This window comes from Heterocephalus glaber, unplaced genomic scaffold (genome assembly GCF_053883595.1).
Source record: "Heterocephalus glaber isolate CG9 unplaced genomic scaffold, H.glaber_assembly_v1.0 deba00000331, whole genome shotgun sequence".
NCBI lineage: Eukaryota > Metazoa > Chordata > Mammalia > Rodentia > Bathyergidae > Heterocephalus > Heterocephalus glaber.
Genome location: NW_028258142.1, coordinates 33079097 through 33106830, shown reverse-complemented (window position 1 = coordinate 33106830; position 27734 = coordinate 33079097). Strand labels below are relative to the sequence as shown.

General features: G+C 49.0%; 1 protein-coding gene across 6 annotated transcripts in view; it reads left to right on the top strand.

The window, feature by feature from the left end:
* Positions 1-27734, top strand: part of Ctif (cap binding complex dependent translation initiation factor) — a 285778-nt gene that overhangs the window by 101001 nt on the left and 157043 nt on the right. For all 6 annotated transcript variants that reach the window (XM_004855120.4, XM_004855121.3, XM_004855122.3 and 3 more), the window contains one exon: positions 4537-4612. In XM_004855120.4, the coding sequence (XP_004855177.1) occupies positions 4537-4612 (76 nt within the window). The remainder of the gene's footprint in view (positions 1-4536; positions 4613-27734) is intronic.

The following is a 27734-nucleotide window of genomic DNA, read 5'->3' as shown; positions in this document are numbered from 1 at the left end:
CCTGCCCTAGCATTGCAGGCTCACTGGCTGCTCTCAGCATCTCCGCCTTTTCCCCAGACCCCCTTAGCCCACAGTGGCTGCTCCTGACCACCCACAGCGGCTCCACCGGGGCAGTGGGTCTCAGACTTGAGCAAGCATTGGGAACTCCACCCCTCGTACCTCTGGCTGGGCCCTTGCCCCAGAGGCTCTGATTCATTAGGTTTGGGAGAGGAGCAAGGCTGGGAATCTGCATTTCTGCCAAGTCCCAGGGGCTGCCGATGCTGCAGCCCAGGGACCCCACCTCGGGAACCACTGGTGTAGCACCGACCGTCACACTGGGCCATCTCCCCTCTGTTGGCTTTGTGCATCAGTGTTGCAGTCCTCTTAAAACTGGCCTCGGGGTCTGGGCTGCCCTCAGACACTAGTGATAGCTCCAACCACAGGTAGTGAGACAAATAACTATAGATTCTATTTGTTAAAATAATTTTTATTGAGGCAAGATTTACATAACATAAAATTCATCATTTTAAAATGCAGTTCAGTGGCATTTCACATATTTACAATGTTCTGCAAACTACCACCTCTCTAGTTCCAGAACATTTTAATCACCCCAATAAAATCCCCATCGCCCTCTACACCCCCACCCCCAACACCTGAAAACCACGTTTCTATTTCTATGAATTTACCTGTTCTGAGAGTTTGTAAGAATGGACTCACGTGTGACCTTTTATGTCTGTCTTATTTCACTCAGCATAAAGGGTTGGAGTTTCATCCACACTGGAGCATGTATCGGTGCTTCACTCCTTTTCATGGCTGAGCAGCCACAGTCCACTTTGTGGCTGCACTACCACTTGTATGCCCATGTATCTGTTGGTGGATATCTGGGTTCTTTCCACATTTTAGGTTTTATGAATAATACTGGTATGAACATTTGGCAAATATATGTTTAAATCCCTACTTTTCAATTATTTTGGTAGACATCTAGGAGTAGAAATTGCTGAGTCATATGGTAATTCTTTGTCTTTTTTGAGGAGCTGCCAGACTTTTTCAAAGCAGCTGAATATTTACATTCTTGCTAGTAATATACAAGGATTCTTATTTTTCTACATCTTCACCCTCACCTCTTATTTTCTGCTTTTCTGCTTGTTTGTTTTATTATACTGGTGGCTTTCATTTTTTTCCTTCCAGTGTTCCCTGTCACTTCAGACCTAAACATTAAGCTACATTACTGGACACTTTCCCGCATCACTCATGTCCTCTCACTGTCACTCTTTGTCCTGTGCCACCGCTAAGGCCACTTCTCTTGGCAACATTGGTCTCCCTGCTGTGTAACAAGTAGCCCCCTGGGAAGAGACGATCTCCTTCTCATGTTGAAATGAAAGAAGTCATGCTCAGAAAGGTTAAATAAAGTAAATCCAAAAAGAATTAGAAAACAGAGCACCTTGTGGGGCCAAGTCCTCTAGGAAAGGCTGCAGGAGAAAGATGATGTCTTCCTGGGATCTCCGGTCTCACCTGTGTCCCCTGAGAGCTCATAGCTGGGGAAAGCAGAGGCGAAACTGAGGCCCAGAGGACCAAAGTGATGCCACTGTCTTACTGCGTGCAGGTGTCTAAGGGGAATGCATGTTGAGCTTCAGCATTTGAAAGGCGTCAGTCCAGTTCACGGGGATTAACCACCATCAGGACAAGCATGCCCCTTGTCCCCTGTGTGGAGGGACACTGTCTCTTCTGAAGCCAGAGTGACAGGCCACACCCACTCGCCAGCCGCAGACCTAAATTCACCCACCCAGCAAGAGCTGACTAGACTTGAGAGAGAGGCCTGGGGTCTGCCAGGAACACCTGGCTCTAGCCAAATCTTGTCCCTCTGGGGTTCCTTGGGAGTGTGGGGCAGTGTCCTGTGGCCACCTTGTGGTCAGGCCAGGAACTCCATTCCCCGCAGAGTCCTGATGCACGGGGTGGACTCGACGTGTCCAGCCCTTGCGGCCTCGCTCAGAAGCCGGGCACCACTCAGTTGCCAAGGCTTCCTGCAGCCTGTGTTTCCATGGAAGGACAGAAATCAGAGCAAGCTGTTGCCTTGGAAACCTGGTTGGCAGCAGTGACTCAGCTGGCTGCAGCCACCTTCCCCCACACACCTGAAGTCCTGCAGGAGGTACTAACCCAACCAGGGCAGGCTTGGGGAGCACTCTTCCCCTGCCCACTCCCCACTGAAAGTAGCAGGAATGGTGGGATAAGTGTGTTTGAAGCAAGGGGGAGTATTTTAAGGAAGGTTAATGCCAATGTCTTTACTGTAATAAATTTTTAAAATTTAGACATTCACCGTATTTTTCATTCACACCTCACATTGGTTCAAAGATGGCTGGATGAATGTTCCAGGCCTTTTTCCACTTCCTCATCTGCAGCCCAGCAGCCCCCCAGTGTGTGTGTGGGGGTGATTTTCCTCTTTTCCCTGGTGGCCACTACACCCTCCCTACACCTGTCTGCACCCAAGCCTCACCCACCCACAGCTCGGCTGTCCTCAAGCCTCACCTCTGCAGTCCTTCTGCCCTTGGCCTGCCCCTCGCACCCCACCCCCACCCACGCCAGCAGGGTGAAGCCCGCCATCCTGCATGCAGTACACATGTGCTTAGGTCCTGGCCTCTGCTAGGCCGCTCATTCACCTGGGGCTTTTTTTTTTTTTTGGTACTTGGGTTCAAACCAGGGCCTCTACGCAGAACTCTACATCCAGAGCCCTTTTTATTCTTTTTATTTTGAGACAGGGTCTCAAATTGCTAAATTGCTAAGTTGCCCAGACTAAGCTCAAATTTGTGCTCTTCCTGCCTTAGCCTCCCAGAGTGCTGGGATTACTCCAGTGCTTGGGACATCCTTTCACACTGCCTGGTCCCACCTCCCTTCTGCCCTCTGCCCAAGTCAGTTCCACCCGCTGCACCCCCGAGTTCCTGCAGCATACCCGCTCCTGTCCCTGACAGCGCTGGCCCCTGACGCAGGGCTGAATCTCTCACGATTGTTTAACCCAGTGTTGTTTAACCCGGGTCCCAGCCCCTAGCCCAGACCCTAGTGCAGAAGCATACAGTGGTTGACAAAATGAAGGCTTTAATGGGGGTGGGGGGTTCTCTTCCACCTAAGCATTTGCTGGCTTGGGCTGCCAGATTTGGGTTCCCGGCACTTCTGTCCATAGGGCTTTTGTGGCTCTTGTCTTATGCTGCCCCCTAGTGGCAGTCAGGCTCACAGGTCTAATAGACAGGTTGAAGACTTGCTCTACCAAAAACCCAGGGCTTTATTTTGTTGACAAGGGCCCAAACAGAAATAGATATTTGGTAAATATTTAAGTGAATGAATTACGCTGAAATTTGAGAGTTTCATTAACTCTGGGGCTGGAAAGTGCTGCCACCAGCCCAAGGGCAGCCCTTGCTGGACTTCAGTCAGTACTGACAATGGTAATAGTGCTCATTGTGCACATGTTATGCACCCACCCCTCTTCTGGATGTTTGTTGCCACCACCTAGATGGTCGAAGCTATGATCTTTACTTTGATGTGGGAGACTAGGAGACCCAGCAATGGAAAGTTGCAAGAGGCTGAGCTGGCCCCAGAGTCTGGGCCATTAATCAGTCACCTTGCTGTTGCTCTGCCCTAAACAAGGACAGTAGCCATAGGAGGAGACAAAGCAGCAGTGATACAGTTACATGATTATTTATTTTATTATGTTATCATTTTATTTCATTTATTACTTATATTTCCCAGTTTTACATATTATATTTTATATCTAATGCATATAAATAATACATACCTAAAATATTTATTCTGTGCCAGGCATAATTGTAAACACCTAAGCACTTAAATCTATTAATGAAGTCAGTCCTCCAGCCAATTTATGATGTTAGGCACTAATTTTCCCCCATTTTGCAAACAAGGAAACTGAGGTACAAAGAGGTGAATCAACTTGCAAGGGTCACCCAGCTAGTAAGGGTTGCAGCTGCAGCTGGGTTCATACCCTAGCAGTCCTGTGTCAGAATCTGTGCCCTTAACTACGCAGAAGATCTGGAGTTTTGGCCTGCGAACTGGGCCGGCAGCTCAGGCCTGAGCATGTGCCCACCACAGGGGATACCCCAGAAGGCAGGGCTCACGATATCTGAGCAGGCTCTGAGCCAAGCCAAGGAGAAAAGAAGCCCTCTTGGGCTTTCCGCCAGCCCCTGCCAGCCTGTGTGACCTTGAGAAAGTTTCTTGGTCTCTGTTCACTGATTTTTTTTTCCCCTTTGCTGCAATGGAACAAGATGGAAGAGCTTTTGTAAGAGCTGTGACAGGCTTTGGGGTGTTCATTAGCCAAGAAGGGTCAGGGGGCTCCTCCAGTCCTCTTTTGCCTCCCTGGAAGTTGGATGTTGCGTGAGAGGAGGAGAAACCCCTGTCTCCAGGGCCATTTCCTCAGGGTGGGACAACTGATTCTGCAGTCCTTGCAGGAGGGCGGGGCCAGGTCTGTCCTGACCTTCACTCTCCTCCTGCGCCAGGGCTGGGACAGGATACTTATGTGAGCCTTGTTCCCAATACCTTCTGTCTTTTCTGGTCCAGGTGTGGAAAAGGGAAGCTGGAAGATGGAGATGGCATCAACCTGAATGACATTGAGAAGGTCCTTCCAGCCTGGCAGGTACGTGCAGGGCAGATTCTCTCGCACCTTGCCTACCCTCAGTCCTGGTGCTCTGCCTAGGCAGGCCCTGGGCACTCCAGCTGGCCCTGGCTCCATAGCCATGCACTGCAGTGATAGATGGACAAGACTGGGGTGTCCGTGTCCCCCTCTGCAGTGTGTGGAACAGCTTGTCCTTGGTGATACCATGGGCACTGATGGCTGACATGATGTCCTGTAGATGCATCTCAGCCAACTTGGGTGTTTTCATTCCTTGACCTGAAATTCTGTAGGTGAGCATTTTGTGGTGAGCTGCTGGGTGTCTCGTGTGGCAGGGGCTATGTTTAGCCTTCTGAAAAGTGGAGTTGTCCTGTCAGCCTCCAGGTGTCTGCTGTGCTTGCTGACTTTGTCATTGATTGGGCCCAGCTCCCAGAGTGAGGCCAGGCTCTGGAACAAAGAGGTCTCACACTGGAGCTGCAGTGAAGCCAGGCATTAGATGCACACAGTGCTGGACTTTGGGCAGAAGCAGCAGGGACTGGCTCCTCTCAGGGATGGGGTGGCCCTGCTGAAGGCAGTTAGAGTGCTGGACCCTCAGAAGACACTGAGCCCACCACTGCTGGTGACCTTCCTGTGGCTTTCCACCTTTTTCTCCCCTCTTGGGGTTTATTGAGTTCCTTAGATATGGAGTTAATAGTTTCCTCAAATTTGGAAACCTTTCAGCCATTATTCCTCCTCCTTCCCCCAACACTGGGGCTCCAATTCTATGTGTGCTGTGGTTCTTCATATTTTTCTGTGACTCAACAAAGCTCTGCTTGACTTGTGGTGGTGGTAGTGGTGGTACTGGGGATTGAACCCAGGCCTCATTCATGCTAGGCAAGTGTTCTACCACTTACATACACACACACACACACACACACACACACACATATACATATCTATATATTTATATTTCTCATGCTTTGTCCTATCTTCTTGAGCATATGGGACCTATTTCTAACAGATTTTTTTTTTTTTGGTACCGGGGATCAAACTCGGATCCTTGCACTTGCGCAGCAGGCAGCGAAACCACTGAGCTAAATCCCCAGCCCTCTAACAGATATTTTAATGTCCTTCTCTATTAAATCTGTCATCCTTGTTATTTCACAGTGTTTCTATTAATTGATTTTTTCCTCCTGGTTATGGGTCATATTTTTCTTTGCATGTCTGATAATTTTATATTAGGTGCCAAACATTAGGAGTTTTACATTTTTGTAGGCTAAGTTTTCTTGGGGGGGGCGGTATTTGTTGGCCAGTATTCCTTTAAATATTTTGAAGTTTGTTCTGGAAGCCAGTTACTTTAAACCAGTCTGATCCTTTCAAGACTTTTAAACTTATTATGGAGGGAAGACTTTAGGGCAGATTTTTCCATGCTAGTGAGTCAGCACACCCTTTGGCGACTGCTATGCAATGCCCTGTGTCTTAGGAGGTGCTTCTGTGCTGGCTGGAGGAACGCCGCTGTTTCCAACCCTGTGTGATCCTAGGGCCTTGCTGCATTTCTTTTTTCGGGGCTTCCCCCAGCCTTGGACATGTCCTCATACATGTGCACAAATTAATACTCATCCAGGGACTCAAGGTTCTGGGTACTCCTGGACTTCTCTCTCTGGGCAGCTCTCTTTTTTCTAAAGCTCTGCCTTTCATTTTCCAGTTGTCTTGGATTCCCTTATTTTGCGCTCTGTCTTCCATGCTCATTGAGACCACCATCTCTGCATGGACTCTGCTCCCTGTATTGCAGACTGAGACTCTCTGGGCAGCAGGCAGGGACACATACAAGGGTGCAAAGGAATTACAGTGACTTTATGGTAAAGAAACGTGGCAGGCTCCAACTTGACCAGGTGGCCAAGGCTAACACCATGAGTGGTGGTATAGACGGCTGCCATGTAACTCTGATGACTCAAACTAAGAAAACCTACCATCATTTCTGGGGTAGTAATGGTGAATGCCCTTGGTTTTGAGAAATGCACTGTAGAATATCTGAGGGATTTGAGCCTCGTACTGGCAGTTGTCTTCAGATGGTTTAGGAGAAGATCAGTGGTGATGGTGTGTAGGTACACATAGAGGGAAGAGGAGCAAGTGTGGGGAAGTATCAACAGACTGGGAATCTGAGTGAATTCTTGTAGCACTCCTGCAACATTCCTACATATTGGAGAGGCTAATGAAGCGATAGCCCTGGCCGTGGTGTGTAGGTTAGAGGACAGCGTCAGCTCAGTCTCTGTTATCATCACTGCTAATGTAAGGTCAGCCCTGGCCCCAAAGATAACAGGGTAAAGTCCCCCCAAATGATCGCCTTCTCCCTTCTTCCCTACCTGCCCACAGCACTCATTGATGTAAAAAGCACATTTGAAAGAGCTGATCTGGGGGAGGAACCGGCTGCCCCCTGCCCTAGGCAAGGTGTGGAAGAGACCTTCAAGCCAGAAGCCTGGGAGCATCAGGGCCAGAAAAGAAACAGGTCTGACCACCGCCCCCCACCCCAGTGTAAATGAGACCGAGGACCCTCATTGCCCCATTGGTGGTCGGGAGGCTGGCACCGAGTTCACATGGGACACAGGGCAACACCTGCACTCTGTGGGCAGCCTGTTGGCTTCTGCTCTCATTAGACTCAGGACACTGTGAGTCAAGCTCCACCTTCTGAGGGTGATCAGGCTAAGGGGCCCCTGTGTTGGGGAGGTGGGGTGTGATTAGCACTCCTAATCCTGCGGATGTTTCTGGATAATGAAAGGCACTCCTGCTGAGAGCAGCTTGGATGACTAGCCTCAGTCCTGGGCTGTGTCCACAGCTGACACATGCAGACACCAAAGCCACGAATGACTTGTGCAGTGTGACGTCCTAGGCAGTGCAGAGTTTGGATTAGGGAGGGAGGAGTCAGATTGTGGACATCTGCCATAGCCGTGCAGTGTAACTTTACTCCAGGAGCCTCGGTTTACTCATCTATAATGACCCCGCTGGGCTTTGCAAGCTGTGAAGGCCTTGGGCACTGCTGGGGAGGAGCAGGAGGTAGAGGAAGCTGCTCCAGTGCCCTGCTCAGGCTCACCCAGACCTGCGCCCAATCAGGATTTGTGAATGGTTTCCTCCGCAGGGATGATCCCGCTATTCAACAGATTTTGAAAGTCATCAGCCCAAATCCCTGAGGTTTCCTACTCTTAGGAGTTTCTTTCTTCAAGGAGCAATAAATCAGTGACCACTCCTGACCCACCAGGGCCCAGAAGTGATGCACAGGTCTTGAGGCCACTGGTAGAAGAGGTCTTCATCCACATCTCCATGTTCAGTTTGGGATAAGGGCATCCGCATTCTCATACACATGTCCACACCATACATGCATACATGGACACACATGTGCATGCACATGCACAACCACACACACCCATACCATACATGCTCCACATAGAGCACACACCACACATGGACATATACAGATTTCATGTACACCACACACTATATATGTACACATACATGCAGCACACACATGTAACACATACACACACCACATGCACACATGCCACACATTGCCATGACACACACTTTGCCCCGAGAAAACATTCAGCAGACAAGGCCCTGATGCTGGACGCTGGACCACAGCTGTACCCAGAACTGCCGGGGCAGCTCTCAGATCTGTGGCTGTCTGTCTATCACCCAAACCAGTGGTGGTGAACCTATGGCATGCATGTTATTTGTTTTTCTGTTAAGACAATAGATGTTAATGTATGAGTTGTTTTTTCTAAACTAAAACCTCAGTATTTGGGGTTAATTGCAGGTTGGCACTTTGCTGTGATAAATAACTGGGTTTTGGGTTGCAGTTTGGGCACTGGTCTCTAAAAGATTCACCGTCACTGCCTTAGACCCACTCAACTAGTCATCCATTACTCAAAACCTAGCTGCTTAAAAATATATTTATTATCACCACACTTTTTGAGAGCAGCTTGGCTGGTGGTCCTGGTCCAGGCTGTCTTGTGAGGCCTTTGTCTCCCTCCCATGGTGGCCCCCTCATGTGACTGAAGGCAGGAGGGCTTTCCATTGGCTACTTGAGTATCCTCACAAGATGGCAGCTGGTTCCCCCAAAGCAAGTGATAAAAAAATAGGTGAGTGAGAAAGCATCCAACCTCAGCTCAAAAGTGACATAGCATTGCTCTGCATGTGCCACATGTCGGTTGCACAGGCCAATCCTGGTACAGTGTGGGAAGGCCTAACTAGACATGTGAGCACCAGAAGGCCAAGACCATTGGGCAATCCCAGAGCCCAGTCCACACCTACTGAATCATACCCAGGAATCTGTCTTTATGAAGCATTACAAGAAATTCCAATTAGCAGCAAGAGTTGAAAACCTCAAGTTCCAGCTGATTCTGCTCGTGGCTTGGCCACTCCTTGGGGCCTTTGAATTTCATGCACGTCCCATTAGAATGAGGCTGACAGGTCTCTTGATTTCCCCAAACAGCTTTCCCCAAATCCAGATCCTGGAAAAGCATGAGAGAGTGAAGGGATGATCTTTTTGTGTGTTCCTACATTCCTCAAAGCCAGGAATAGCTAGGTATGGCTGGTCCAGTTGTCTGCCCTTGGTTCATGATGATCAGCTATCCTGGTTATTGGCACTTGGGAAGGGACAGATCTTCATTATGTGGGACTATCTAATACAAAATAGGATATTTAGGGTTCTTGGACTCCATCCTGAAAGCCAGTCACTGTAGAGGGTGTCATGGTGGCCATCAAAACACCCTCACTTCCATGTTAACCTTGAAGGCACTGTGCCCCCAAGTGAAGATGGCTGAAAGGGAAAGAGAGCCCCCTCCCTAAGCCTGGAGACCCCCAGTCTCCCATGGGAGTCTTGGGTTTTTGCAGAAATGGTTTTGTTTGTGCAGAAGTGGGCAAGCTTCCTGGAGACTCTCCCTGACAGAAGTCAGGAAACCCACTGGCTCCCCTCATTTTTTCTGGAGACAAGAAGGAAAAAAGAGGAAAAGGAGTGTTGTCTCTCTTCCCATTTGCTTTCCACTTCTCCTCCCAAAAGAAGAGAGGCATTTTGTTTCCCAACATCTCCTCATCCCATAGAGGCCCAGGCATCCATGTCCCTGTTCAAACTTCTCAGCGCACAGGAACCTTTGTGACTTGACCAGCCCACATCCTGGGGTCCCCGCCTGCCTGCAGTGCAGCTGGCCCCCTGTCTCCCCACTCACCCTGTTCTTTCATTCCTCTTTGCTTCCTCACAGCCAGTTCCCTCTGCCTGGAGTCCAGTTTGCCCTTTATTTTCCCGATTAGCTCCTTGTCCTGGCTCAAGTGATGCCCTCTCAGATGCACCAGGGAGAGCCTGGTTATCCATCTGCTGAGTTCTGCGACCCCCTACTCCCACCCCTGTGTGATGGTCCCTGTCTTGTTGCACCTTCTCATTTAACTGTCAGACTCCTTTGCTGCACTGTGGGCCCTGTGAGGGCTGGGGCCGTGTTTCATCTTCATAACCCCTCTCCAGGCCTTCTTGAATGAATATTGTTGAATAGCCTTCCTGATGCGTTGTTGTGGCTGGCTGGCGGAGCCAAGAGAAATAAAGGATTTTTGTCTGTTTTGACATTCAGTCCAGCTCCTTTCTCTTAGCATTTCCCAGCAGAATTTTAACATCAACCTGTTTAAGCTTTTTATATGATTGATGGAATAATTCTTCTCCTTCTTTCTCCTCCTCCTCCTTTTCTTGCTCTTCATCTTCATTGTCTTCTCCTTCTCCTCTGGCTCCCCTACCTCCTTATTCTTCCTTTTCAAAAGATTTGTCTATGTAGACCATGATATTTTAAAAATCTCCACATCTCAGTAGCTTCATGTATAGAATTTTATTTCTGCCTTTCTGAAATTGTACTGAAGGTCTGTTGTTCACAGCCTCTCCTTGGAGACTCAAGGGTCCAGCTGGATTCCACCTGTGGTTGTGCTACTCATTCGTAGCTTCTAGGGGCCCTGTCAGGGGCAGAGTGAGCTAGAGAATGAAGTTCTAGGTCTTAAATGCTTTGGCCCAGAAGAGTCACTTCTACTCCTTGCCTATTGGACAGAGCTAGTCACATGACCATACCCAACTGCAAAGGTCTGGTCGGAATGGGGTGCTCACAGCTATTTGGTGGGTAGCCAATGCCTCTGCCAAATCATTTTTCCTTTACTTAACTCATCTTCATGGGAAAGTGCTTTGTCTAAGCCTTTTAGAGAAAGAACTGCATAAGACACGATTCCCCAGGAGGGCACAGTGTGGTCTTGGAAATGAGACATGTACACAGATTACAGTGCCTCACTGTTGAAGCTGTAAATGCCTGAGCAGATGTTGGGCCTTGCCCAGGTCAGAGTCCCTGTGGGGTGCAGTCTGGGTGCTCTTCCTGCATGTCCCCGCCTTCCTGCCCAATGCCACTCCAGTCACTAAAGCCCGGGGCTGGAGTGTAGAGCAGTGGATCCTGTGGCCCCAGCTTCATGCCTGTTGTGGTCCTCCTGGGAGCTCTAGCTTACCACTCACTGTGAGTCACATATGAGGCTCCTGGGGGTGCTCCTAGGAGACAGTGCCTTGGTTGGGGCACCTGGGTTACCTGGCTAAGACCCCTTCATCCAACACGAAGGACTCTATCCCTGAGGATCCTACCTGGCTGGATTTCCACAGTGAGTGGTGAGCTCACTAGCCTTACCACAGTGCTACCCTCGGAGACCCCCATTGTTTACTGTGGCTTAGAGCAACGAAGCAGTGGACACTGACACCTGTATCCCTGTGAACCCCAGCTGCCAGGAATAGTCCCCACCCATAAAAAGCATTTCATTAGTCAGGAGCTGGTGTTGGCGTTAGTCTCCAAGGTGTACCTCCTGGTGTTAGTGGCTGGAGGGGGAAGAGCAGGTCGCCCCTGCAGGGAGTGAGGCTGGCCTTGCTCCCCAAGAGCCCCAATCAAGGGTGGGCAGCAGGCAGCTCTGGGTGTCAGTCATGGTTCCAGGTGGTGAAGCCATAGGGCAGGGCATAGAATGGGGTCCTCTGGGAACCCCATATTCCATCTAGTGCTGGTATCCCACCTGCATTTTTGGCACCTCCATTGTGAAGGAGGCAGCCTGCCATGCTGGCTGTGAAGTGGACCACCCAGCCCTGTCATTTGTAATCCTGCTCCCAGTGTGTCCAGAGTCAGGGACTGCTAGTGCTATGATCATAACCAGGACAGATGGCTGCATGGTGGCTGACTCCCACTAGAGGGCACCAACGCTCCACTCTGCAGGCTCCATAGTCTGGCCCTTGGTAGTGAGAAGTCCCCTGATCCCTAGTTCCCAACACTGTCTTTGCTGACCACTCCTCCTGATCAGGACCAAGCATGCACATTGTTCCCAGAATGACCCCCTCAATGCTCAGTGCTCAGGCTCTTCCTCTCCACAACAAGGGAGAAGAAGAGGAGGTGAAGGAAGCTGCCACACACAGGCCAAAATGTACCTTGCTGGGCAAAGGCTTGACATTCCTCAGAGAGCCCTTCTCCCACCTGAGACCCCTGGGAACATGGGGCTCTCCTAGGAGGGCAGCTGCACAGACAAGGGGGCTGCCTTCCCGCGGGGCGGTGCAGGTCACATTCCCCACACCATCAGCTTCCTCTTGGGCCTGCAGGGAGGCGGCACAGGTGTAGAGCTTGGGGAGTTAGGAGATGTGGACTTCTGCCCTGGAAAGACAGGCTGGCAGGATGAACGATGGAGCTCTGAAGGATAAGCCCAGGTCAGCCTGGTGAGTCCCGTGTAGCAGAATAGGTTCCAGCCTCCCCTGTACATCTCCAGTCTCAGCTCTCCTCTGTCCAAGCAGTCCCCTGGGGAGCGTCCGCTCTGGCTCCTCTCCCCATGAGGTGAGGCGACTTGAGGAGCAAGCCCCCCGCCGGGCTGTAAACCCCATCCTGTCCCAAGCCCGCCCGCCCTATCGCCTCCTTAGCGTGACTGGCCTTAGAGAAATGAAAGTCAGCCCATGTGCTGCCCCTCTGACCCCAGACAGCCCCAGGGTACCTTTAGATTTCCTCAGGTTCCCAGTGTGAGGGTGGGGCAAGAGGCCTCCAGGCACGTCAGGAAAGCCACCCCTTATTCCCCGCTTTGCTTTTGAGTCTCATATAAAACCCTAGTTGAAAAGGATTGTTGAACTGTCCGGTGTCTTGCCCAAGACTTTTTGTAAGGACATAGAATTTTGATCATTTCCCTTGATTCTCCACAGCAAGCATTACTTCTGCTTGGTTTGTCTGACTAGAATTACACAGCCTACCTTACTTCTCCATTTGCCTTTTTGTTAGAGAATTTTGAAGCTATATTTTGTTGTCAGGAACAAATCAGTTTATTCTGAACCGGTAAGGCCAGTCCCTCTGACCTCAAATGGCTAAGCTACATAGAACAGCGTCTGTCTGCTACGTGAAGTGGGTGGCATGCATCCCAGTGAACATAAGCAGGGCCAGTGAGATTACTGGCCTCATGGATGTGACCAAGGCATTTCTTATAGAGGGACCCCAAAGCCCCAGGAAAAGTAAATGGCTTTCCAACCTCATGAGGATGTGTTCAAGGTATGTCTTCACACAGGACACAGAAAGGACAGGGGACACCAAAGAAAGGAACAGTGGGGGCCGGGAATTTAGCTCAGTGGTTCCGGCGTCTGCCTCGCAAGCGCAAGGTCCTGAGTTTGATCCCCAGTACCCAAATAAAAAAAAAAAAGGAACAGTGAGACTTAGGGTTAGGCACCTCATTCCCCTGATTGGACCCAGATAAAGACGAGAATTCTACACCTTCTCCATTCCTTGAAGAACGTGAGGGACAAAGGAGCCTTTAAAGTGAAAAATCACTGCCCCTTGAAATAACCAGGATTCCTATCTTTTGCTTACAGGAGTAAGAATGGTGGCAGACCAAGAGCTGCCTCCTTCGTCCAGCAGGTGGCGCTGCTGCTTTTTGCGGTAACTGTGGTGGTGGCGCTGCCACTACCACGCACGGGCTGAGCCTGCAAGTGGAGTAGCTGTAGCAGGGTTCCCAGCCCTCCAGATGGGAAAGAGTGACTTTATCATCCGCTGGTGTTTGTCAGCATTCTTGCCGACTCTGGAAACTTCCAGCATATGCTAACTCACAGGCATCAAGATTATTAAAATAGCCCTAGATGCCTGGAAGAAACAAAAGTCACACAAACACCAGCCCACACCCCACACTCCAGGCCCTGTCTTCCTCCAAAATCTGTTTCTGTCACCTCCTGGTCCCATAGGAGGGATGGTCTGACTTCATCATTCAGTTCCCCAGCACCTTTGATGGACTAAGTTAAAATGCAGAGGCCTGGTTCCTGTCCCATGAATGGAAATTCTCCTGATGTCCCCCTAATGAGACTGCAACACTGAATATAATGCAGTAACACTAACATTTGCCAACATTCATCAAGTGCTCTTGGTATTCCAGGAACCATTCAGGAACCTGCATCATTGTATCTTACCCTCGCTCAGTTCTGCGGGCTGCATAGCTACTGACCTTGTTTTATACCTGTGCTCGCTGACTTTGGTCAGATGTCTCCTTCTCAGTAAGGGATCATTCCATTTTGGTCATTCCATTCAGTCTCCATGCCCCCCCCCCATATTCTTCTGCCCTGTGCTTATCCCACATATGTTTCCCTCATTCTGTGTCTCTGATCTCCCACTAGAGTGTAAGTTTCAGGGCTGGGGATGTAGCTCAGTGGTGCCATACCTGCCTAGCAAGCACAAGGTCCTGAGTTCAATCTCAGGTACCAACAAAAAAAAAATGTAAATTCCACAGGGACATGTCCATGATGGACATATCATGAAGTACTAGTTTGGCGGGATGATGGCAAGAGCTTTGACCTACTCCTATCTAGAGGCTCTCACACTCAGTCCAGAATGTGGGCCTCCATCACAGAGGATGACATAAATCAAACCCTGTTTGAGCTTCATGCCTGCAGTGCTGACTCTCATAACTGCTCTGTGCTGTGTTCCTTCTGTTATCATCTTACAGTTTGGACAGCCAAGATCAAATACCTCACCCCAAACTATACTGCTTATAAATGGGGGAGGAGGATTAGGATCCAGGCAACCTGACTCCTCTTTGTAACTAGTGTGATGAGGAGGAAGAGGTGCTGGAAAACTCGTTTCTAATTCTAGGCGACACTTGTCACATAGGTACAGCAGGTTATGGGGGGATGCCGTTTCCTTAATGAGTGTGAACAGGAAAGTGGATACCTTTTTTTCTCTACTTCTGAAGGCAATAAAAATGGAAAAAGAAAAAATAGAATGAAAGAGAAAAGCCTCTGCTGACACCCTTGAAAGAGGAAGAAATGTGATTTTTTACCTTTTTTTCTAATCAAGTGCTTCCCCCATCCCTGCTGACACAGGCCCCACGTCAGCTATGGAGGAGGAGCACTTACCTAGGAGACCCCTCTACCTCCCAAGCTACCCTCCCCCAAGTGCTTCCTCCCTCTGGACAAAAATAGGTGGTCATACAATAAAGGAGACCAGAAGTTCTTCAATCCGTGATTTCCTGTCTGTCGCCTCCAGGTAGCAGGGCCCACTGGGAAAGGGCAACGTGCTCAGTGAGGCGACCCTATTGTTGTTTTCATTGCCTGTGAGTCTTTTTTATAGAAATGATTAAGGGGGGGTGGAGAATTTTGTTGGTAGCAACCAGGAAGGTCCTTTGGAAAGAGACAACTGGCTGAGTCTGGACAGGTTCCCACGAAGGTCTTCCCCTCCTTCCTTCATGAGGGGCTAAGTATAGGGAGCCAGGATCAGAGGTTCCAGCTGCTTTCTCAGCTGGCTCCTATGGGCCTAAGAAAGTTTGCCTCCCTTGTATGGCAGCCTCAATGATCCAGAACATGGCTTGGGTCTTATGCAGGGACTGGCAAATTGCAGTTCACAGGCCAAGTCCAGCCCTCCAGCCTGTCTTTATAAATAAAGTTTTATTGGCATGTAGCCCCTTCCTTGGCTCACTATCCTCAGCTGCACTTGTGCTGCAGAGCTCAGTAGTTGCAATGTGGATGCTATTGCTTGCAAAGCCTAAAATATTTACTACCTGGCATTTTATAGAGAAAGGTTGCCAAATATGGTATAAACAGGAAAAAAAAAAAAAGAAAAAAAGGAAAAAGCTCTGAGAGTTAAAACAAGTGTCCAAATTCATGGAGTTCATTCACAATAGCTGTCCAAGAGCCCTTCAGTCCCACACACAGAACATCATGTAATTCATTCAAATAATTCTTTTTGAGCTTCCATTTCTTCAACTGTAAAGTGGGGATCACGTACCTACTTGACTTAGGTTGCAAAGCTATGCTGAGGGTCAAAATATAAACCAGAGTTATTTGTAAATTGAGAAACACATTTTTTTAACCTCACTGGCCACTTCTGTTTCCAACTCATTGGTATAGGGGCAGTGTTGGGGGAGGCAGGGATTTGTGACAGACAGAAAAGCCTGTACCCGGAGACTGCTTTCCACTCCCCCCATTCCTTCTTCCTGGTATATCAGCTCCTCTCATCTCCAAATCTACCCCCTTTTGCAATGCCCTGTTCAAATGTTGCCTCCTCCACGGAGCCCATGGAGAAACCTACCCTCAGACTTTTCTTGGACCTTTGGAGGACTTGATTCTAGGCCACTTTGGAGGTTGTTTGGTTTGTGCTGTGTTTGTGCTTCCTGAACGAGGTTGACCTTGAGCTAGGTCTTGGATGGCTATAGGGAGAAAAGAAAAGATGGCGGTAAGGGAGAGGGAAGTGAGTGAGGGATCATTCAGAAGGAAAGGAGCCTGCTGAGAATGGGTCCAGGAGCCCTAGAGAGATGTTGTGGTAAAAATCTAGAGCAGTCAGCGGAGGCCCTTGAGGCCTTGGGACTTGTCCAAAGAGGGACTCAACCAGATGTTTCTGAGAGGGAAATGTATGGCATAAGGAGGATTTGAAAATCCCAGGGTTAGAGCCCAACCTGCCCTCCTCCTGAAGACCATAGGGAATTCCTAAGATTGTACAGATCTCCCTGCTGTAGCTAGGGAAGCAGTTTTATTACTTTGTTAGGGACAGGCCAGGGTCACTTAACAACAGGACTTGTCCCCAGTGAAAATGTCACCTGATCCGTGCCTTGCTTTGGGCCAGATCATACCCAAGAATTCTTTGCTAAGTGCCATGAGGCCCCATCAGTCAGGTGAGGACGGCCTGAGGCCAGCATGGGACAGGGAACACTTGAAGGGCAGAAAGCCCAAGGGAGGCTAGAATGAGGACTGCCTCGGCAGGACAAAGGACAACAGAAATGCCCCATCCAGCCCTGCTGAAGTGAGCCAGACCCAGGAAAGAAGTGACCAGCAGAGATGCCAGCCACACGATGCCATGCGCAGCACCTAAGCTGGCCCACGAGCCCTGGCTATGGGTGCTCCAAGGCAGGCCCACTCTCCTGTGCATACACACACGCACACACACGCACACGCGCACACACACACATACCAAGTGACACACCAGCCCCAGCTAGGAGAGGCCCACAGCGAACAGGGCCAGCCCTACCCTATAGCAGTTTCCAGGGTAACCCCTGGGGCCATTTTGGTGATGCTTCTGGTGAGCTGGGCCAGTCCTGGTGAACAAGGTCCCACATGGTCCAGCACCTGCCTCCTCGTGCTTTGCCAGCGGATGGAGCCGCTAGGCTAGGGGAAGAGGAAGGTGTTGCTGAGGGTGTGAAGCATCCATTATTCCTTTATTAGCCAGTGGGCCGTTTCTGGTCATGTTCTCCTTCTTGGCTCCGTGAGTTTGGGGGCGGAGAAGCCCAGTTATTTTCATTTAACCGGCTTCTGTCTCTGGGAGTGGCCGAGTGGCGGTGGGGGCAGACGGGGCTACGTGCTGCTGCTACGTGCTCTCCAGCAGGCGTTTGTGAATGGGCTGCGGCTCCCAGGCCAGCCTGCAGCCGGCGGCCCCCCCAGGACGAGCCGACTCTCAGTGACTCGAAGTCTTCAGTTTTTTCTAGCATTGCAGCAGCCCTGGCCAGAGGAAGCTTTCTTCTGGCCCAAGAACAATGCCAGGGTCAGACCAGGGACCTCTCTCCTACACCCTCTTCCTTCCATTGTGAGCCTCTGCACAATCCCAGGCCTCTCACCCTGCACAGCCGGTGGGGGCGGGGGGTGTCCGGCCCAGAAGAGATTAGCAAAGTATGTGACACTTTCAGTCGCCTGCCTCCCCTTCCCAGGGCTCAGGGCTCTGGAGGCAGCCAATGGCCAGACTAAGGGTGTGTAGTGGCTGTTGGGTCTCAGCTGGGTGAGGCCCCAGCTGGATGGTGCCACCTTCTCCCCCCTGCCCCACTGAATCATAGGCCAGGGCTGGAGAAGACCTAGGACTTCACCTGTCACCACATGACAGAAACAGACAGGGAAAGGATTTACGACCTTCTTGCCCTACATAAAAATTCTTCCCTGAATTCCCAGGGGCTACAAAAAAAAAAAAAAAAAAAAAAGCCAGACTTTCCTCTCTGTCCCTGGAGGCTTATGGTCTTTAAGCCTCTCTGCATAACTCCCCAGTCTGTCTGTGACCTACGCTTGGTGACTAAATAGCTGACCCTGTATCCAGCAGCACTGGCCCCTGCCTACATGTCCTTCCCAATTCATCTGCCTGCCACACATCTGTTCTTCAGACTGCTCGATGGTCCCCTCCTCTGTGAAGCCCTCCGTGCAAATGCACTTGCCCTGTGCCCTGCAGTTTGTTGACTCACCCAAACTCTTAGACCATAATATGGACCCAGAGCTGGGCCACCCCACCATGCACTGTGTCTCTCACACATGCATGCCTCCTTGTGACACAAATAGATCCCCAAAGCTGAAAACTCGCCTATTCACCTCTGCAAGAGGTTCTCAAAGTATCGTCCCAAGGTAGCAGTAACAATGCACATTCCTGGGTCCCACTGAACCAGGACCTTGGGTGGGCCCAGTGCTGTGTATTTTAACAAGCTCTCCCAGCAATTCCAGTGCACACTGCAGCTTCCTTTTTTTCCCCCTTGGCACTGGAGGTGGAACCTAGGATCTCATGAGTGCTAGGCAAGCACTGTACCATTGAGCGATACCCCCAGCTCCCATGCTGCAGTTTGAGAGCCACTAGCTTAGCACTCACTTGCAGGTAATTGGCTTTTAAGAGTAACCTCTTGGTAATTTAGGGAGTCATCGACATCACCTTACCCTGTCTCTTTCTGTTGGCAGCTGAGATTTAGGGTTGGTTGTTTTTTCCATCACTTTGCTCAAGTGAAGGACAAACACTCTTGCTCTGTTTGACAACCTGGGAGAAAGATTTGCATAGGGTTGGGGATGCAGGGTCAAGACAGTCCTCCGAGCACTGTCACCAGCTATGTCCTGGATGACCTGGGCTCCAAAGCCTTTATGGCACCCAAGAGCCTCACTCTTACCTTTTCGGTCAAGGCAGAACCCTCAGCCACATGCTTCCAGTGGCCAAAGCGCTGCTCAGTTGGAGATGGGGCAACCTTGGCTTCTAGATGGGGGGAGAGTGCTGGGCTGACCGGGAGCTCCCCTTCCTGCCATCCACTCTATGGGGGACAGATGAGACCTCCTCCATCCTCCACCCTCCGTCTTCCATGTGTTGGGCAATAGCTGTTGAGGAAAGGAGCTTGTTTCTGAGCTCACTGTCAGCAGCGACAGTGACCCTGAAGTGTACTTAGAGGGCAGGCAGGAGCTGATCTGGGGATAAAACAGCAAAGGCAAACTTCAGTCTACAAAGGGAGTGGTCTCAAGTTGATATTAAAGAGGCCACAAAGAAGAGCAGCAATGCAGTTGCAGGCCTAGCTATGCACTATGGAAATGCCAGACATTGTAACTGTGTCCAGCAAACAATTCTACCCTCTCCCACTGAGAATCTGTAGTCTGTTTTCCAGCAGAAGCCCCAAAGGACAGGTGGTCACTTCCTGGCCGGAGACTCACCTTTGCACTGGGAAAGGAGCCTATGCTTTGCCATCCTTCTGGGTCCAGACTCACACTCTCCTCAGCCAATCTGGGACACTTCTAGAGGAAAGCTTTGTCTGGTCACTGAGGCACTGTGCTCTTGTGTTCTTCTTTTTTCCTTTTGGCATCCAACCCTGAAGGATTCAGGAAGGAGTTCTGCCTAGAGTGATGTAGCCTGACTCACACTTCACAAACCTGGAAGCGTTGCTGTTGTTGTTTTTGTTGTTGTTGTTGTTGTTGTTGTTTTATTGAGGGGAAAGCTAGTGCAGCTTTTTGCTGCTGGTTGGTTGCCTGGAGCTGTCTCTTGATTCCATTATGACCTAGAACCAGGGAAAGGTAAATGGCGGCTTTGTCCTCTCCTGAGACAGCAGGCCACCAGCTCCAAGGGCTCTGGGCCGAGGTTCCCAGGGACTCACTGGGAGCCTGATGCTCTAGGAGGCCTAGGGCTATTGTCACAATGTCTACACTGAGTGGCCCACAGGACATGGGCCTCTTCCACCACACGTACGGCGATGAAGTGTTGGGGGTGCTGGAAGCTACCATGGCTGAGGTGAGTGTGTCAGAGCAAACGACCGCCCTGGCCACTTCTGTCTCCAGCTCACTGGTACAGGGCCAGGGCTTGGTTCTGGTGGGATTCAGAAGAGGGAAAGGAAGAGGTGGGCTGGGGACACATCCATCAACTCATGTTTCCCAGCTTAGATTACAAAAATCAAACAATGTTAACAGGTCTGTAACAGAAAATAGCAGGTTTCCGCCCCATTCTTCCTCAGTCCACTACTTCCATTCCTCAAGCCAACTACTTTTCACTTTTGTCATTGTTTTATTTTTCTGGTGGTATCAATGTATCTCTAGAACATAGATTTCTAGTGTCTAGTATGACTGCTCTTTCTAAATGCACCAATTTCAGATGTTATCTGCTGATTTCCTTATTACGGTCGATAAGAATTTTGTTATCGTACATCTTTGTTCACCAATCAGTCACGTGTCACCCACTGACAGGTTCAGATCCTGAGAAGTTTGCCATTAGGTAATTTCATTGCTGTGGGAACATCAGAATGAACCTGCAGAAACCTAGATGTCACCCAACAAAACGTCAACAGGAAGTGTGCAACTACAGAGATTTTTATTGTTAAATTTTTAATCCAATCATGACTTCATTATGGAATCTAACTTCTTTTTATTGACAAAAATCAAACTAATGGAAAATTGTAAAAATAACATAAAGCATTCCAATGTTCCTTTTCACCTTGTTTTCTCAAATGATAATATCTTACCACACTTGTTTTATCATTCTATCTGTGTAATGTTATTTTTTTACATAATGGCTTGAAGAGTAAGTTGCAGATATGGTTAAACTTTATTCCTAAATACTTCAGTGTGTTGTCCTAAAAACTGGGATATTCTCTTACCCAGCTCAGTTTAAATATCAGAATTAGAAAATTAGCATTGATCGATGTTAAATGAGCTATATAGACTTTATTTAAATTTTTCTAATTGTCCCATTAATGTCTTCTATAGACAAAGTTTTTGTGGGAGTTTTTTTCTGATCATATTTTGCTTTTAGCTGTGTCTCTTTAGTCTCCTCAGTCTTTCTTTGTCCTTTGTGACCTTGATATTTTGCAGAGTGCAGTCTAGTTACTTAGTAGGATGGGTGTCCATATGGGTTTGTCTGATGTATCTTCCTGATTAAAGGTATACACTTTTGAAAGGCAATGCCGTGAGGTGCTGTGTCCTTCTCTGAGACACATCTACGGGGCAGGTAACTTTGACCATCTAGTTCAGTTAGTAGCTTCCAGTCCTCAGCACTATACAGTTCCCTTTGTAATTAAGTATCTTGCAAGGAGATATCTGAATATATGTAAATATACTGTTTCTGTTAATACTTTCACCCATGAATTTTGGCATTCATTGACGATTCTTGCTTGAAATATCACAGTGCTGTTCAGCAAATAGTGACTTTTCTAACTTCATGTATGTTTATTCATTGATTTTCTACTATATGGAAGGTTTTTTCCTCCTCCCCAACTTATTGATCTTTTTATCTATTCATTTGTGTTAGTTCATAGGTTTCTATTGTATTCTCAGGGTTATAATTCATTACTATTACTTTTTGTTTTGATGGTCAAGTTGCCCCAAATATGACCAGTGGAATCACTTCAAACAGGCATCTTTGTGTTTCTGAAAAGTCCCCATTATTCTTTGAGGACTTCCTTACATCCTGGCACAAAACGTTGTTCAGAGCTTATCTGGTATTTTCTGTGCCCCAGCCCTGGAAGCCACTGTTATCCAAGGAGCTCTGGTACATTTAAGTGAATGGTTTGTAGAAGCCAAGATCAGGTACCAGGTGTGCTCACTGCTCCTGAGTCCTCATGTGGGTTTGACCTTCCTCTCTTCCACATTCCCAGAGTGCCCAGTTCCCCAGAACAGAACTGCTCTTTCTTTTTTTTTTTTTTTTTGGTACCAGGGATTGAACTCGGGACCTTGTGCTTGCAAGGCAGGCGGCAGAACCACTGAGCTAAATCCCTGGCCCCAGAGCTGCTGTTATTCATCTTCTCCAGAAAACAAACTTGGATTCTGCCTGGGGGTAAAGACTGATTGTGTGGCTGTGTAGTGGGGAAAGGTCTTGGGGATCTCTGGCTCTCATTCAGTTCCAACATTTCCTTCTAGCCATGCAAGCTTTGCCTTTCCTGGTGCCAGGCACCACCCAGCTCTGAGCTCCAGAGGTTCGAAGACCCTGTCAGTACATTGCTTATCAGTATCATCCTCTGCAGACAACTTGGGCTGCACCTGTCCCCAGTCTGCTAAGTTGCTGGCTCCTCCTCTGCTCACTTTCTCCTCCATGTTTGTTGAAATTTTGCTCTGTATCTTTTTGTGGGTTTATAATTGCTTCATTAGTAGGAAGGGGAAGTTGAAATAAATGCATGCTGTCAACCCACCATGTCACATCAGAAGCTTAATTTGGTTGGGTTTTTTAAATAAGGGAATCATAACAGGAAGAGTTGTAGGTGAGACTGAGCCTAGAGTACTTTCAGGAGCAAGTGGAGCAGATGTGGCCACCTGGGAGTTGAGTGATAAAGTAATCTGTCCCCTGAGACCAGGTAGGAGAATTGACTTGGTTTCTTTGTTTGTTTTGTTTTTTGGTACTGGGGATCGAACTTGGGACCTTGTACTTGCAAGGCAGGCGGCAGAACCACTGAGCTAAATCCCCGGCCCGGGAGAATTGGCTTGTGATGAAGCCCTGGACATGTTGTCACTGGGGCTGCAGTACAGAGGGAACAGTGGAATATACCTGAATGCCAATTATTAGGTTTTCTTCCCTTTTGTTCAGGAAATGTCACACATACACACATGCATGTGCACACACTAGCTTTACCAACCAGGAGGAGGACACACTGAGCAAAGTGAGGATCTCCCTACCAGCTGTCTGACCTGCTTGAGGAAATCTCTGCTTGGATTCAAATCTTACAGACATCGAGACCCCATATGAGAAGTGACAGAGTACTAGTGCTCAGGGACCCAAGGATAAAGCTCTATTGTTGTCACTCACTTGGAATTTCACCCATGCCCTGCCTAGCTTTGTACTTGACCACTCCGGTGGGAAACACTCCCCCACTGCAAGCCCCCAGGACTTATGAGCAGGGCCCTTGCCTGGCACCACATCTGAGACCATGGAGCAGTTGCTAAACCTTCAGAGTGTGTATGTCAGCTGACTGGGCAGAACGGAGCAGAGCTGCCCCTGAACACTCTCAGAGCCCGGGGTCATCCCTGGCCTCTTCCTCTATAGCTGTCTGAGCCTCTCCCTTTTGGCATTACTAAGAAATGTGGCCCACACACACACACACCAGTGGTCCCATGGCCCTAGAAGGCCTTGTGTAAGGTCCAAGCTCTCCTTGCTTTCTGCCCGTTCTCCTTTCAACAATCCATGGATTCTTCCCTTCCTGAAAACCATTGGTTTAGAACTTCTGGGAGCTTCAGTGTCTTTACCTATGAGTTTCTGCTCATTTCTGGAAGTGGCTAAGTGAGATACCCTCAGAGCAGGTAGGGCAGGTTTTCCAGCATAGCTCATCACAGCCTGGTAATGAAGGGAGGCAAACCAAGAGCTCTTCAGGGTCTGCACAGGACTGTCAGCTGCTCCTAATCTCAGGAATGCAGACCCCTGAAGGGCAAGGACTCTGGAAATGTTCTTATCACCTGGAAGGCTCCACATCCAGCCAGTCACTGGGAAGAATTAGCCCTATGGACATATTGTCACCTCGGGCCCAGATCTGGGGATAAAGTTGAGGTATGCTGGGAGAGAGCTGGTGGAGGAGTGGGATGAGATAATGGCAGGCTCACGAGTAGGAGACCCCGAGGATGAGTACCTGGGGCAGTCAGAGACAACATGGGAAATGTGGCTACCTTGCCAAGGTGTGCAGGGTAAGGATAGCCAGCCTTGGGTGAGAACAAAGAAGTGATGTTTCTCCCTAGGCACAGCATCTTGAAGATCACTTAGTCTGTGCTTTTCATCATCTTTACACATCATTCCAAATAAGGAAACTGAAGCCCCTAACAAGGAAGTGTTGGACCCAAGGCCATAAAGAGAATCCAGCCACAGATTTTGGGTTCAGGGTCCCTGGGTCACTGTTTCTTCCACACATCCTGCAGCTTCTTTCCTAACAAATCAGAATGATTGGTCCTTGTACAAGGCTCACAGGACATCTGTTTAATAATTTATTCTAGAATTTCCTAGGGATCAGCATCAAGTAGGTGTCTTTGAAAAGGCTTCATCACTAAAGTGTCTGCACATAAAATGTTCTGTAGAAAGGAAATTAGAAAAGAGAAAAAAGGAAAGGAAATGACAATCAGAGCTGCCTTCCGTTTCTACACACTCCCTCCACCTCACATGAGCCAGAACTGCAAGGCCACATAAGCTGTTGGTGGCAGCCCCAACCGCCAAGCCAGAGGCTCCCCGGGGCCTGTTCCTCAACCGTGCCATGATTAAAGCACAGACAGATGGAGGGCCATCCAAAAAGGGGCAGTAATCATGGAGTAGGAGGGCAAGAAAACTGTGGAGAAACAGGATTTTTCTACCATGTCATCCGGTTGCCTTACACTGTGGGCTGTGTCGTGTCCTCGCTTGTCACTGTTCTCCATTCTGTGCTGTTGGGCAGGCCTGGGAGTTCTGAGGAAGGCTTTTTGTTCATGGATCAGCCTTGCCACTAGCCAATATGGTTGACTTCATGAAAATTATAGTTTCCCTTTCCTTAATACACTCCATAGGCTCTGCCTGAAATTATTGTAAAATATGATTCCAATCTATTAATGGCAGAGAGGTGGGGGCCACCCCCTGGGTTGCACAGCGCATGTATGAACAGCAGCCTAGTCCTTATTTTAAGCAAAGAAAGTTTGAGTTGAATATCTAGGTCACTCATTCATTTCCAAGGTCAGATAGGGAGTTAGTTTAGAAGATTTCCAGTTGAAAGAGAACCTCCTCAGAGAGAAATATCTACCAGCCAAGAAGGCAAGGTGCCCTGCTCTGTTTCTTCAGGAGGAAGGAGTCCCGAGGTCATAGAGTGCTATCACAGAGAGGAGCCTTCAAGGTCACCAGTACAGCTCCTTTTGCTTTGCATTTGGCAAAATTGAAGCCCAGACAGAACTCCCACTCAGAGCAGGGTGTCTGCTCTCCCTGGTCCCCACCAGGTGAGCTGACTTTTAGAGGCTGCTGGGAGTCCCAGGTCACCATGTATGGTGACAGGCACCTGCAACCCCAGAGGGGCTGAGTGCAAAGGGGATTTGTTAGGAAGAAAAAGAGTTGCTGGGTTGCTGAAATTCCTGGGTACTCAGCCATACCCTCGTGGCTTGATTGGCCCACTCACCTGTCTCAGCCAATGGCATCCTCTCAGAAGCAGAATCTTTTTATGGAGATCTGTGTCATGTTTGTCATGTATGTCAGTAGTCTGTGAGTCATTTAGAGGAATCTATTGCAAAGACCCTCAGCAAAATTAGCCATAAGAGGCAGACAGCCTAGGACAGATGGTTCGTAGATGTGACCCATAAATCCCACCCACACCAGCCCAGGCATGTTGGATGGTCAAGGGCTGCCCATTTGAGGGACATCTGGCCCTGTTCCACCCTTCCCAGCACACATACACACACACACACACACACGCACACGAGATCCTGTATAAGTATTTTCCAAACAGGCTTAAAATGTTGAGAACAGTTCATTCTAGTTCCTGTGGTCTCTAGGGCTACTCTGTGCTCTCTGGATTATTATTTTGCTTCAAAGTGTACCCTCCAGGTCAAAGTAGAAATATTTTCTTGGCAAGAAAAGAGAAGATGTCCCTTTATGTGGCCCTTCCTGGCCGCACGAAGGGGGATATTGTTCCAGCAGGCTGGTGTGTGGTGTGGTCAAGGAAATGCATCACCCCTTTCAGCAAGGTCCTTTGAGGACACCCCAGGGGCAGGAATATCATGTCTGGCCACAAGTCAGGCTGGCCATCCCCTGGAGGAGAAAATTTGCTTGGCTGAAGGTACAGCATGAAACAAGCCCAAAGATAGGGAGCTTGGGGGGAGCTTGTTGGGCCATGAGGGACCCTCTCTTGGCTATAAGGACCTCAGGGACACTCAGAATCAAAAGCTGAGAAGCCTGTCTTTCAGTATAGTATGAAGGTGCAGCACCTCACCACGCTGAGAAGCCTAGATCTCACAGACTCCTAAAACAACGTGCTGTGTTCCCTCCTTCCTTGCCACACAGTAGAATCAGGTGTATGCACGTGACAATAAGCCAGCACCTTTGCTTCCCTCTAACCTTCCCTCAAGGCAGACTCTGGGCAGTAGGTTTCAGACCTGGGTGATTTGGGGGGTTTTGTTTTGTTGATTTTTTTCTTTGTTTGTTTTTGAACCCAGGTCCTTTGCAGTGAGCAACATCCCCAGCTATTTTTGTATTTTTTATGTTGAGACAGGGTCTCACGGAATAGCTGAGTTGGCTGGGCTCGAACTTGTGACCTATCTCAGCATCCCAAAGGCTGGGTCATTTTTAATGCTCCTGGAATGAACCTACTGTGCAGCTGGGTCTGAGACTCTCTTAAGGGATTGGGGATTTTTCCCATTCCTCATTCTGTAAGGGTTTTATATCCCAGAAATTAATTATATACAGCCTTGAGAAATACTTGTTAGTTTCTCTCTTTCTCCTGGAAGAATGTAGGTTCCTTCAGAACAGGGACCAGGTATTATTTTCCATTGAATTTCTCACAGGGAATATTCTGTCCTATCTCTACCCTACCCCTGTCTTCACCCAAAACGGTCAATCTGATCATCAAATGTTTATAGACTCCCCTTGTTCCAGTCCCAGCTGCCTCCCTAATTCCGTGTTAGTCCTTGTCTCTGTCCATTGTGATAGCCTCCTAACTAGTCTGCCCGTGTTTGGTTTATCCCCTTAATCCATCCTCCACATTACCTACAAAGTGAGCAGATCTAGCCATTTAACTAATTTTTCTCAAGCCTGTCCTTGTTTGCCATCACACATAAGACACGATCCTGTCACGAAGGATCTCCATGGTCTACCCCCTGCTTTCCTTTCTGACACAGGAGGCCACATTTCCCAATCATCTCACGCCCCATGTAATAGCCACACTAGACTCTTCTGAAGCCCTGAATACAGGGGGCCAGGGGCTCTATGTTCCCAGTGATCCTTCATAACCCTGGCATAGAGATGGCGACGGTATGCAGACAGTTAGTGAACACCCTCACAACAGCCCTGGTCCACCCCACAACATGCACATGACCCAGAGGGTAGGATTGTGGCTGCCCTGCCCCTTCCAAGCTGGGAACCTTGAGGAAGTACCTTTATCTCTCTCGTCCTCATGTCTTAGATAAGGGTAGTAAAATATTCCCCCTGCAAGCCACCATCTCAGGAGGCTGTCGTGAGAATCAAGCAAGATGATCACCGAGGAAAAAACTGTAAGGCATTAGTGGAATCTAAGGGTTTTCACATGGGCATTCGTAAATACGTGCTGCACACAGCCGCTCCCTAGGGCCACTCAGCATGCAGACCTGTGCACGTGCCTGTGAGCAGGCCAGGCGCATTGGTGGCGACACCGGCCTCTTCCCTCGGCATTTTTATAAAGGGAATCGGTTGAAGGAAATGTCTAGGAATAGACAATCTTCCTAAGCTCCCCCAAAATAACTCCAGTGGAAACAATTGTGGTAACGTCCATTCTGCTGTTATTGTTTCAGTCAACTGCAATA